General features: G+C 40.6%; 1 protein-coding gene across 1 annotated transcript in view; it reads right to left on the reverse strand.

The window, feature by feature from the left end:
• STPG4 (sperm-tail PG-rich repeat containing 4) overlaps positions 1 to 9,066 on the reverse strand; it is a 51,926-nt gene extending 42,860 nt beyond the window's left edge. Inside the window, exons 1-5 of the mRNA XM_012473733.2 lie at positions 8,760 to 9,066; positions 8,150 to 8,278; positions 7,704 to 7,946; positions 4,982 to 5,041; positions 3,624 to 3,881 (exon numbers count right to left, since the gene is read on the reverse strand). Of these exons, the coding sequence (XP_012329156.2) occupies positions 3,624 to 3,881; positions 4,982 to 5,041; positions 7,704 to 7,772 (387 nt within the window). The 5' untranslated portion in view covers positions 7,773 to 7,946; positions 8,150 to 8,278; positions 8,760 to 9,066. The remainder of the gene's footprint in view (positions 1 to 3,623; positions 3,882 to 4,981; positions 5,042 to 7,703; positions 7,947 to 8,149; positions 8,279 to 8,759) is intronic.
• Between the last annotated feature and the right edge of the window lie 3,941 nt (positions 9,067 to 13,007).

Raw genomic sequence — 13,007 nt, forward strand, 5'->3', positions numbered from 1 at the left:
ATACAAAGAGAGACATACCCAGGGTTGTGGCTTTGCCAAACAAGTAAAAGATGAGAAGTTAGGGGCAAGGGAATTGACAGTGTATGCAGGGAGTAACTATAATGATTAACTACGGGATTGGAGCTTTGCAAGGAAGACGGGCTGAGAGGTGGTGAAAAGGTGGGAGAATCAATAGTCTGGGATTATAGCCTGCGGGGAATGGAAAAAATTGTTAGAATTGGATATTAGTCAGAGAGGGGAATTCATGTAGAGATTGCAGAGAACTGAAATTCTTGGTCTTGAAAAACATCTAAGGAGTGCATGGCTGAGGTAGAGGAAAGTTCAAGAAACTGAGAAGCCAGGTTGTTGGAAGATCATCTATGCGTGTGCTAAAATTATGATATAAGCAGTGAAAAGAGTGACAGTGAAGGAAGGGGGCTAATATCAAGGAGTAAGGGGAGTAACTCAAGGGTCAGCGGAGGACTACAACGCTAGGGGAAAAATTACGTCATAAAACTGTACATATGGAGAGAGGTGGTCCCATTTCTGTACATATATTCTACAGTGAGGATATACTATGTATCTGTTAAGAAAAAGGTTATTAGAAAAATTATGGGGTCACCTAAAATATTCTTTGGAAAGGAGCAAGTATAGATAAGCATATGTACGCACATACACACACTCAAATACCTATTTATATATACATTCCTTTTTTTTTGAGACAGGGTCTTGCTCTGTCGCCTAGGCTGGAGGGCAGTGGCACAATCTTGACTCACTGCAGCCTCCACCTCCTGGTTCAAGCAATTCACATGCCTCAGTCTCCCAAGTAGCTGGGATTACAAACCTGTGCCAAGATGCCCAGATAATTTTTATATTTTTATTATAGTAGAGATAGTGTTCCACCATGTTGGCCAGGCTGATCTCGAACTCCTGGCCTTAAGTGATCCACCTGCCTCGTCCTCCCAAAGTGCTGGGATTATAGGCATGAGCCACTGCACTCGGCTCATGCCTATAATCCCGTAAGACTAATATGACTAATAACACTCTTCACTAGGGGTGAAAGGGTAGAAAAACTAACCATTGGGTACTATGCTCAGAACTTGGGTGACGGGATCAATCGTACCCCAATCAGCATTATGGAATACACACGGGTAACAAATCTGCACATGTAGACCCTGAATCTAAAATAGAAGTTGAAAAAAAAAAGGCTCTTCAATATAGATTCTTAAGTTGAGTTACATGCTTCAGAATAAAGGTATTAAAAATGGTGAAAACTATTACAAATAAAAAGCAGCCACTGAAAGATACAAAATGGATATTCTGTGAAAAATTAAGAAGTTTGAGAATGCTGTTCTAGCTTAATGAATAACAATAATATATACTATATCTACCCCAAATTCAAATTATTCTGAGTTCTGCTACTAAAATATTGGAATTATGAATTGTACTGGTGAGTAAACAATGTTACATCTGAGTATCTTTCCCCTTGTGAACATATATATCTTTGAAATAGAAAATTAGAAAAACACTGAATTTTTCCAGTTTGTGGAGTTTAATCCTTTGTGGGAGGTAGAGAGGAAAGAAGAACAGGAAAACTATGTTTTCAGAAGGTTTTATCCATCCCTTTGAGTAAGCCAAATTCTTCTGGTCTTTTAAAACTTTTAGTTTTGCATAAGTACAACCTTGTATGTTTTCTCCTTTCAACACTGGGCCTTTGGCTGATTTTCAGGGACTCGTAAAAGTGAGAAGAGAGGAAGCAGAAAAGGAAATGGCAGAAGAGAATAAGAAATAAAGACTTTGCATTTGAGATGACCAGAACAATTTCACACGTAGCCTGGTTACCTGATAGCAAGCCATAAACGTGCTAGTATAATTTAGAGTTTGTAGGCCTCCACTGAAGCGAACAGAATAAGATTTACCCAATGAACATTTATCATTCTGTTCTGTTTCAAAGCTATAATTTGCAAAGTAGTAGAAAGGTCTACATGTTGGGTTTGACATGTGTTCATCCTGTTGAAAATTTCGTGTCCTCTTTAGTAATTACAACCCCTTGTACTTAATTCAACCTCCAGCTGCAATACATTTCTCTCAGGTTATCACAATAATATTATGATGAAGTTAGGAAGATATGATATTATTAGCTTCTTCATAAATGGGAAATATTAATGCACAAAGAACTGAGACAAGTACCCAAAGTCTCAAGTAACAAAGTCCAACTATCCCTTGAACGCTATCCCTTGAACACACCATGTTCCTGCCATTTCCATGCTTTCAACAACGCTGTGCTCCTCCCTCGAAATACCTCCTTTGGATTCCATCAATCCAAACCCTGCTCCTTATTCAAGGTGAGGGGCACATGGAAAGAGTACTAAATTTTGTTGCAGAAGCCCTCAGTTAAAAGTGCTGCTTCACCTACTTAAGTATTAGCAATGTGCCTTTGGACAAGTTACTTAGTCTCTACTCTAACTACTCTACCTTAGTTTTCTTGCATGTAAAATAGAGTTAATAATCTGTTCTACCTATTTCGGAATGCTTAAGAAGGAAGCAACTAAGAGAATATACATGGAATACATGGAAGCCCATAGAAAACCATTAAGAGCCACATAAAAGACATGTATTAGTGAAGGTCCAGTTAAGTCCTACTTAAGCCACGGAGCTTTCCAGCCTTTTAATCCAGGCTACTTGAACTCTCCTTTGGCATTTTCAGTTCCACTATTTATCTAAGCACTTGATAAACTCTGTCTTGTATTGTTGGCTTAAATACCTCTGGGTCAGGAACATCTTCCTTCACAGAGCCTAGTGCAGGGCTGGGAGCATAGTAGTGCTCTTTATTGTCAATGCTACGAATGAACTGGTGGAGCTGAGAGTAAAAGCTGACCCTCCTGGGACCACGTGCTCACTTCTTTTCTTTTTTTTAATTAAAAAAATATTTTTAGAGACAGCATCTCACTCTGTCACCCAGGCTGGATTGCAGTAGCATAATCATAGCTCACAGCAGCCTCAAACTCCCAGGCTCAAGGGATCCTCCTGCCCTGGCTTCCCAAGTAGCTAATTATTATTATTTTTTTTAAAGAGACGGAGTCTTGTTATATTGCCCAGTCTGGTCTCAAACTTGTGGACTCAAGCGATCCTCCTGCCTCAGCCTCCAGAGTAGTTGGGACCACAGGCATGCGCTACTACACCCAGGTATTTATTTTTGTAGAGAGGGGTCATTTCTATAAGAAAAGTTTTTAAAAGCTTCCTTGTGGTATGTAGTTATATTTATGCTCTGATAACTCACTGAGAGGCAGGGTTTTCTCTTTAAAAGAAGAGGGTTCACCACATATACTGCTTAAAGAGACCAGAGCATGGCCCAATGACAGGTAAGATCCCAGGGGCTCCGCAGGCTAGGGGAATCCTGCTAAGAGTTGCTCAAGTACGTGCTCCCCACGTACTCCCCTTAGGTTAAGAAGACATTACAGGGAAAAATCTTACTGGACACATTTGCAAATCAGGCAGTCCTTGTTTGATTTCTCTAGGAAATAAGACATCTTAAAGGTTTTCCATTTCTCATGAGGGAAGATATACTCTCTGTATAAGGAATACTTTCTTCAGGGGCTCTTAGTAGCTCTCCCACACAAAGCAATCTGCTAGTAGTGCTTTACCTGATCTTTGTCAACTAGTGTGCTGGGACTTGGCCGTGGTTTGTCTTTGAATGAGTAAGTAGCCACTTGCTTCTTTAACAGGTCCAGGAAGTCAGGAGGCATATAGTGCGGAAGATCATTTAGAACTGGATTGTTTCTTTGCACAAGAGGTGGCTTTTTCCTTCCTTCATTTTTAAAATTGTAGGTTGTTATCACTGGATTTAATAGGGATTCTTCAATAAAAGTTTTCAAGTGGTAAGTGCCAGGTATAGGAGTATTCTGTGGAAAATTGACATCAGTTTTAACATCATTGTATAAACATGTAACTTCTCCTAAAACACCTTTCTTGGATGGGAAGATCCCAAGTAACATTTCTCTTTGTTTTCAAGTTTAATAAAATTATCTCAAATACAGTAAACACTCTTGACAGAAGAGTCTTTCAAAATCATGATTATTTTCTTTCTGAAACAATTGCTGAATTATAGCAAATGGCTTAAGTTGAACTTTAACTTTTTAAAAGGCAAATTCAGTGATTTGACTTTGGGATTCAACCTTGACTATGAATTTCAGGCCTCTAATATATAGAAGAAAAATGTTTCTTGACTAACTTAGAAGCTATCCTACTTCTGCTTAGCCAATACTATGTTTCTCTCTAGTCCTCAAGTGGGATAATAACATGAGACCAGGATAAACTGGCAGAGCATATGCTCTAGTTAGTCCAGTAAGAGGTCTAGCGCTTGCAAATTACAGCCAGTGTGGCTGAATGGCCAGAACTGAAGGTTTGGTCATTGCTACTTTTGTGGCCATCTTTCCGCTAAGCACTCAGCTCAGTTCTGTCATTAAAATTACTTCAATTCCAAGAGGCTTTGACCCATGAAGTCCCTCTGTTATTGAAGGGCATTGATAGAAAATATGTCTGTATTATAGAAACTCTCTGGAGGGGAACTTCTGGTCATTTTTCTTCCATATATTACCATTTTGCTTTCATATATTGGCCATATTAAGAACCATCTGCATAAGGTCTGTACCATATAAGAGAAAAACTGAAACCAAAACACCTTTCCAGAATGTATGCTTTTTTTTGTTGTGCAGTCTTTCCCAGATCATAAGATCATAGGTTAGCCTTATCTAGATAGTCTGTAAAGCACCTAGATTTCTAGAGTTGTTTAACTTTCTCAAGCTTCTATTGCATTCAAAATTAAAAGCTAGTTTCTCATTCATATGCTGATACTAAACTTATAAGTATGAAATGAGGTCCATGCAGATCTGAACAATCACTGTTTCCTTACTATTAAGTGTTAGTCTTAAAAGGTATAACTGATTAAAATATTAATGAAATAGGAATAATGTGAATAGGAAAGACTGAACAATGTACATACTGTTAATGCTATTCTCCACCATCCTTCTCTTTCAAAAGAGGAAGTCTTTCGACCTGGTTTCTGTTAACAAACACAAAGTATGCTTATTCATTTGAGAGGTGATCCCTTGAAATTAAATATAATTTATAAAACATTTGCTTGAAGAAATTAATACCCATACCCAACTGATAAGCCTTTATTAAAATAAAAGCTACATAATGATTCATTTTGCCCATATTTCCTTAAATTGCTATTTTATGATCTTAAGTGCTTTCAAATAACTAAATTCCCTTTGATAAAATGAGAGTAATTTTCCTACTGACTAGTGGTGGTAAAAAAAATTATAATAATAAAAAGATAAAAAGATAAAATTAGAGTAATAAACATCCCTATCTCACAGAGATGTTGTAAGTATTTTAGATATGACAAAATGTGGTGTTCTTAGGAAGAAAAGAGTTGGGCTTGAAACCAGACAGACTTACGGTGGAACCCAGCTCTGCCGCTTACCAGCTAGGTACACTGAGTGAGTTATTCAACCCTCATGCTTCCTCACAGGAGTATAAAAATAAGGCACTATCAGAGTTGGCATGAGAATAAAGCATTGTATGTCAGGCATGGTGGCTCACACCTGTAATCCCAGCACTTTGGGAGGCCAAGTTGGGTGGATCACTTGAGCCCAGGAGTTTGAGACCAGCCTGGCCAACATGATGAAACCCTGTCTGTACTAAAAATACAAAAAAAATTGGCCAGGCATAGTGGCACACACCTGTAATCCCTACACAGGAAGCTGTAATCCCTACTCAGGAGGCTGAGGCACGAGAATTGCTTTAACTCAGCAGGTGGAGGTTGTAGTGCACCGAGATTGCGCCACTGCACTCCAGCATGGGTGACAAAGTAAGAAGCCACCTCAAGGAGAAAATATTTAAGACATTGTACATATAAAGATTTGCATCTACAATCAGTGCTCAATAAATGGTAGCTTTAATTATTTTTTCGAGATGGGTGGAGTTTCGCTCTTGTTGCCCAGGCTAGAGTGCAATGGTGCAATCTTGGCTCACTGCAACCTTTGCCTCCTGGGTTCAAGCGATTCTCCTGCCTCAGCCTCCCAAGTAGCTGGGATTATAGGCAGGTATCACCACGCCCGCTAATTTTGTATTTTTATTAGAGACAGGGTTTCTCCATGTTGGTCAGGCTGGTCTTGAACTCCTGACCTCAGGTGATCTGCCCGCCTCGAATTCCCAAAGTGCTGGGATTACAGACATGAGCCACGGCACCCCGCCAGTAGCTTAATTTTTAACATCTCATCTGCCAAGTTAAGAAGCAAATTATTTTGGTTTTTCAGTTTCCAAGGAATCTCTTGTCTTCATATTTAGTACTCTATACCCATCTATCCATTATTCTTTCTTTTTTTTTTTTTTTTTAAGACGGGGTTTCACCATTTTGGCCAGGCTTGTCTCGAACTCCTGACCTTGTAATCCACCCGCCTCAGCCTCCCAAAGTGCTTGGATTACAGGTGTGAGCCACCGAGCCCGGCCCCATTATTATTTCATATTTATTTTAGCACACTGTCCATAAAACACAAGTGTTTAATATTTTCCTTTTGTTTGTCCTAGGTAAAATCATTAAAATGTTGAGTTCTACTCTCCTTTATAAGGCCTTTATTATTATAAAATATAGGTCATCAAGCAAGACCGCAATAAAAGTGATAATCTAATCAGTAAAACTGATATAATTCATTCTTCCTGTCTAGTAACTTAAATCTACTTTACTTAGAAGTACTACTGGACTTTATTTTACTATGAAATATGTGCATTTCTCTAAATAACATTGTCTCATGCACCCTGCTAAGGCTCAGCTTCTTCCTTGATGCTTCATCGTGAGATTTATGTTGAATCTCCTCTGTTGCATATTTATAGTCACAGAAATAAAACCTTCTCAGGCAGGTCAACACAGCCCTCCCACCTCTACCCCAGAAAAAGGAAAATGAGATAGGAAGAAGTAAACAAGATCAATCTAATGGAAGACAATTGGCAGCTGCTGTTTTGTTTGGCCCAAGACAGGTGATCTAAAACTCCACCTATCTATTATTTTAAATTCATTCTAAGGGGAAGGATAAAAGATTAGGCTAAACAGCCTTCGCCCACATTTATTTTAAAACGTAACAAAGGCCAGGCATGGCGGCGCATGCCTGTAATCCCAGCTACTCAGGAGGCTGAGGCAAGAGAATCCCTTGAACCCAGGAGGCGGAGGTTGCAGTGAGCAGAGGTCACGCCGCTGCACTCCAGCCTGGGTAACAGAGCGAGATTCTAAAAGAAAACCGTAGCAAAAGTAGCTTCAAATATTTTTATAAATACTAAAGTAAGAGGCGGAGCAAAACGTGTCTAGTAAGACTACAAGGAAAAGCCCAGGCTTCCGGCAGATGGAGGGGAAAGAGCAAGAAATCCAATCACCATACTAAAGCAGTGGCCCAGTTTACTTCGTAATGGGAAGAAGGGAAAAATACCGAAAACAAAGGGCGAAGGGGAAGGATAAGGGAAGCAGCAAGGGGAAAAGAAATAAGCGAAATATCCAATAAAGACCAGGAAGGAGGGTCCACAGGTGGAGACGTACGTGAGGGCAGAGAGAAAGGTAGGAAGAGGGAACCAGAGGGGCAAGAAGGCCTGGGATTAGCGAGCGGTGGGAAAAGGGCAGCGGGCCTGGTGAGGGAGCAGGAACCAGGCCAGGAAGGGAAAGACGATCTTACCAAGGCTGTACCACACACCAGGTCTTCTCTTATTGTGGTGGAGGCGATGGCGATGGCTAACTGATCCATGGTGGCCTCCTCTCTCCCTAGGCTAAGCCTGGCTTCCGGTTGCTAGGAGGCGCATGTGGCCCGCGGGCTCTGGAGCGCGGCGCCGAGACCCGCCAGGTTTGTCACCATTGCTGGGGGAAGGGAAGCAGGCACGCACTTCGAGGCCCCGCGCGAAGACCAGCCCAGAGGAAAACCCTCAAAAAGAGACAATTACGAATGCATGTGAGAAGAAAATCTAGAGGGCTCTGGAGTTGCCAGAGAGTCCTCGGTAAGGATCTGTGAAAGGGGAGGCTGGTTAAGGGCTTGCGCGTACCCACAATCTCCATCAGTCCCCTTCTAATCCACCCCACATCCCACACCCCAGGAAGAGAGGCAGTGTGCTTGGTAGACATACTTACAGAAATCTGCCTTAGCACCCACTTTCTAAGATTGTTTCTAAGCTCCTCCAAATAGAAGTTCTGGGGCTGACTTCTCTTGTCTCTGACTTGCGGAGTGGAGTGAGCACCAGTCTCAGCAGGTTTCACTAGCTGTGAAATCACAGAGCACCCCATTCTTCTCAGTGTAGACCCTTTTTACTGTCAGCCTCTTTAGGCTGTAGCTTCTTCTCAACCTTTAAATAAACCATTAAAAACAAACCCTCCACAAGCTTAATTTCATTTTATACAGTAACTACTGTATTCCAGGGACTTCACACACATTAGTCTCATTTAATCTTCACACCAACCCTACAAAGTAGGTATTAGTCCCATTTTCTGGATGACGAAACAAAGGTTTCCTTGGATGTTTAGCACAGTTCGCTCAGCGTCACACACAAGTGGCATTGTCAGAATTAAAATCCAAACCTGATTCTAGACCTCCACTGCCCTATACCATGAAGCTTCTGCTTCCCTTTACAAACTTTCAAGAGTCATATGGACTCACTTCTTTTCTCACTTCCCATATACTTTCCTAAAACCATCTTAATCTGGCCTGTGCACAGCTTTCAATTAAAATTGCCCTTAAACTCACCAGTGATCCAACTGCCAAATCCAATGGAGATTTTCAGCTCTCATCAAACTTGGCCTTCAATTTTCATTGCTGCATTGATTATTCCCCCATTCTTGAATCACTCTCCTCCCTTGACTACCAGGACTTGGATGCTGGTTGCATATGCTGACTTACTCTGTGCTTGTTTCCTCATCTATAGAGAAGGGGATAATAAAATTGGTACCCACCCACATAGGTTATAAAGATTAACTTGAAATTCAGAACCATGTCTGGCACAATGCAGTCAGTAAGTGTGAGCTGTCACTACCTTTAGGACAAAAGCAACATTTACAATCCAATCTCTCACTTCTGGAGTGCAGTGGCACAATCTTGGCTCACTGCAACCTCCGCCTTCCGGGTTCAAGCGATTCTTCTGCCTCAGCTTCCGCAGTAGCTGCGACTACAGGTGTGCACCACCACGCCTAGCTAATTTTGTATTTTTAGTAGAGAGGGGGGTTTCACCATATTGGCCAGGCTGGTCTCGAACTCCTGACCTCATGATCGGCCTGCCTTGGCCTCCCAAGGTATTGGGATTACAGGTGTGAGCCACCACGCCTGGCCACTTCTCTCCCTTATTAAAATGGCATGCTGGGTCGGGCGCGGTGGCTCACGTCTATAATCCCAGCACTTTGGACGGCCCAGGCGGGTGGATCACGAGGTCAAGAGATCGAGACCATCCTGGTCAACAAGGTGAAACCCCGTCTCTACTAAAAATACAAAAATTAGCTGGGCACGGTGGCGCGCGCCTGTAGTCCCAGCTACTCAGGAGGCTGAGGCAGGAGAATTGCTTGAACCCAGGAGGCGGAGGTTGCGGTGAGCCGAGATCGCGCCATTGCACTCCAGCCTGGGTAACAAGAGCGAAACTCTGTCTCAAAAAAAAAAAATGGCATGCTCTGTTGTATCATACTTGAAAAAACCCCAAACATGCCATCTTCACATTTCTGTCTGTCTCCACATATGTTAGCTCTTCTGCATGAAATGCTATTCCTTTCTTTGACCACCTGGAAAATCTCAAGGATCAACTCCTCTGAGTAGACCTTTAAGCCTAATCCACCGAGTACCAAAGGACCCTGTGCCTATCATTGCTGGAAGATTCATGTTATGACAAATTGTTTCTCCTCTAATTTTAAACATACCCAAAACACGGGGTTGTTTTTTAATTGAGCCCTTTGAACACGAGGACTAAAATATTTGTTGAATAAACCACTGACTGGTTTTCCCCTCTAAGTAAACCAGAGGATTACAACAATGCTTTACAAAAATTAAAATGCATACAGAACATCTGATGATCTTGTTAAAAAGCAGATTGATTCCAATTCTGAGGCAGGGCCTAAGATTCTGCATTTCCAACAAGTTCCTAGGTGATTCTGTGAGTTACTTTTTGAGGAGCAAGAGACTAAAGGACTTCATCTAGTTTCTTAAAATACTGGAATTCTAAATTCATTTAACATAGCCTTAAACAAACAAACAAAACCTAGGCACTAGGTTTAAAATGAACAACTGAAATTAGAAAGCGAGGAGGCAAGTAAATACCAAAGTTCTTACAAATGTTAAGAGATTAATCAAGTCCATTCCCTGTGCCTCATTTCATTTTCTTATTTTGGCTGAGCCTGTAAAACTGGCTCAGCAGTCTAGGGACTGGTACCCTAGAGACTAAAAGAATATGAAAAGTACAGAGAAGTCCAGAAACCCATACAAGGTGTGATATTAGAGATGGGAACATCTAGATGAGAAAATAGTTTAAGTATCTCAAAAATAGAAACATGGGTCAATGACTTCAAGGACTATCCATAAAGCAGATTAAGCATGTACGATAAACAAAATGTCCTTTTAAGAAAATATTGTCTTATATAGTATCACTAAGATTTCCAGATTATCATAAGGTTCAAAGAGGGGGAGAAGCATTTCTTGTGAGAATACAAATCTGTAATGGAGCTCAACAGTGCCTCTGTTATATATCAGATCTTTAAAATTGTTACTGTCTTCTAAAAATTTTAGGTAAATACCTTACACCAAGGGTGATATTTAACTGCAATAGTGATGGTTTATTGGGAGAGTCATCTGAGAGCAAACAAGCCACAGATGGTATTATGGTTGGTACAATTACCACAATCCTACTAATATAACACTAATAGTTTGGTTAAGACTTGAAGGTGGGGCCAGGCACGGTGGCTCACACCTGTAATACCAGCATTTTGGGAGGCCGAGGTGGGCAGATCACAAGGTCAGGAGTTCGAGACAAGCCTGGCCAACATCATGAAACCTCGTCTCTACTAAAAATACAAAAAAATTAACCAGGCGTGGTGTAATCCCACTACCTTTAATCCTAGCTACTTGGGAGGCTGAGGCAGAATTGCTTGAACCCAGGAGATGGAGGTTGCAGTGATTCAAGATCACGCCACTGCACTCCAGCCCAGGCAACAGTGCTGACTCCATCTCAAAAAGAAAAAGAAAAAAAAGACGTTGAAGGTGATATCACAGTCCTGGGCTCAAATATGATTATGTTGTAGGAAGCATCGGAACTGAAATTTGAACACAGCTCATTAAGACCAGTTAAATTATATAATTGTTATACACCTGTTTCCTGTAAAATCAAGATGCCAAGACTTTGTGACTTTTGTAGATTTCAGTAGAAATTATGACCAATTATGACATACCAAGAGCCCCAAAAATATTTCTCCTTCTACCTTTGTTGTCCTTGGTATCAATTTATATAAACCTCATTGTTGATACTGGAAAAACACCAATCAACTGCCCAATTCCATTTTTCGGGGTCATAACTGGTTTCATAGCATAGTTAACTGAGCACTTAATGCAAATACAAAAGACAATGCTGAATGCCTTACTTCATTACTTCACTTAACTTTTTAAAAAGCCCTGCTCCTAATCCCAGCACTTTGGGAAGCTGAGGTGAGAGGATCACTTGAGCCCAGGAGTTCAAGACCAACCTGGGCAACATAGTGAGTCCCTGTCTCTACAAAAAACAAACCTTGATTTCCTTTTGACAAAACTTACTACATCCAATTAAGGGAAGTAGAATGTACATCTAAAATTTTCCTATTTAACTGATTACCCTGAGTATGTGATACCATTAGGATTATCAACGCCTGTAATTTCCCTTGCTCTAAAACATACTAACCACTCTTTCTTCACTAACCATCCAGTTTTCTAATAGAACTAATAATAGTATTAAAATAGTCAAAGATGGGGGGCAGTAACCTGCCAAATAATGAACTACTTCTGGGAAATTAAAGACCTTGTGGCTATAATAACCAGATAACAATTATAATCAATGCTTTAATCTTGGCTCTGCTTTGCTATGGAATCTTTCATTAAGCATTTAAAACGTAGTTTAAAAAAACAAAAACCCTGATAACCACCTTTGGAGTAGTTCAAATTATAGAGAAAGCAATGATAGAAGCCAGCAAAAGCTAAAACAAGGTGTAGTCACTGCCAATATACTCCTAAGGACATCTTTTTTGTAAAATGTTGCAGATGGGCAAGCTAAAATTCTCGTCTTATAAAATTAAAAAGCACAATGAATATTAGGCTAATAGAACTATAGGATGCTCACCCCAACTAGTGTTTTTTTTTTAACATGCAAACATTTAAAACATCATTGCACAGCCTAAGTCGACATGGACAAATGCCAAAGTTGAAAAATATAAAGGTAGGAAACAGTAAGTACCTAACTTTATGCCAATTCCCATGCTAGGTACACTTAAGTTTTTGAGTTTTTCATTTAAACCTTTTGAAGGAAGTGGTCATCATTTAAATACAATCTGGATAAAAAACAAAACAGAAAACTTGCCCTGATTTTTCCATAACTGCCACCATCTTGTTCTGTGGGCACAGAGGGAACCCACAGGCATTCTGGGCTTAACACAGTAGCACAATATGAGACACGGTGGTGGTGGATCTTGTGGGCACGCATGATGGCAGCCCCCAAAAGGCGACCACATTGAGACAGCCCCACAGATCCCCATCTTTTTGGTTTTCCTCCTCAGTCTCTGTTACACCCCTTATTTTGTTCCTCTTTTCTGTGCTTCTCTCTCTTTTCCAATCCTTCTTCCTTTCCCACCTTCACTATTTTGCCACCCATCTCTATTGCTCTTCCCCACACGAGAAAAATTATCTGTATTATACCAAGCAGAAACCAACACCATATTTTATTTTCAAAATCATTAGACTTCAACAGTTAAATGACTCAGATGCAGAGCAACCATTGAG

The sequence above is a fragment of the Aotus nancymaae genome, unplaced genomic scaffold (genome assembly GCF_030222135.1).
Source record: "Aotus nancymaae isolate 86718 unplaced genomic scaffold, 86718_ANA_hifiasm-v0.15.2.pri h1tg000057l, whole genome shotgun sequence".
NCBI classification, from domain to species: Eukaryota; Metazoa; Chordata; class Mammalia; order Primates; family Aotidae; genus Aotus; species Aotus nancymaae.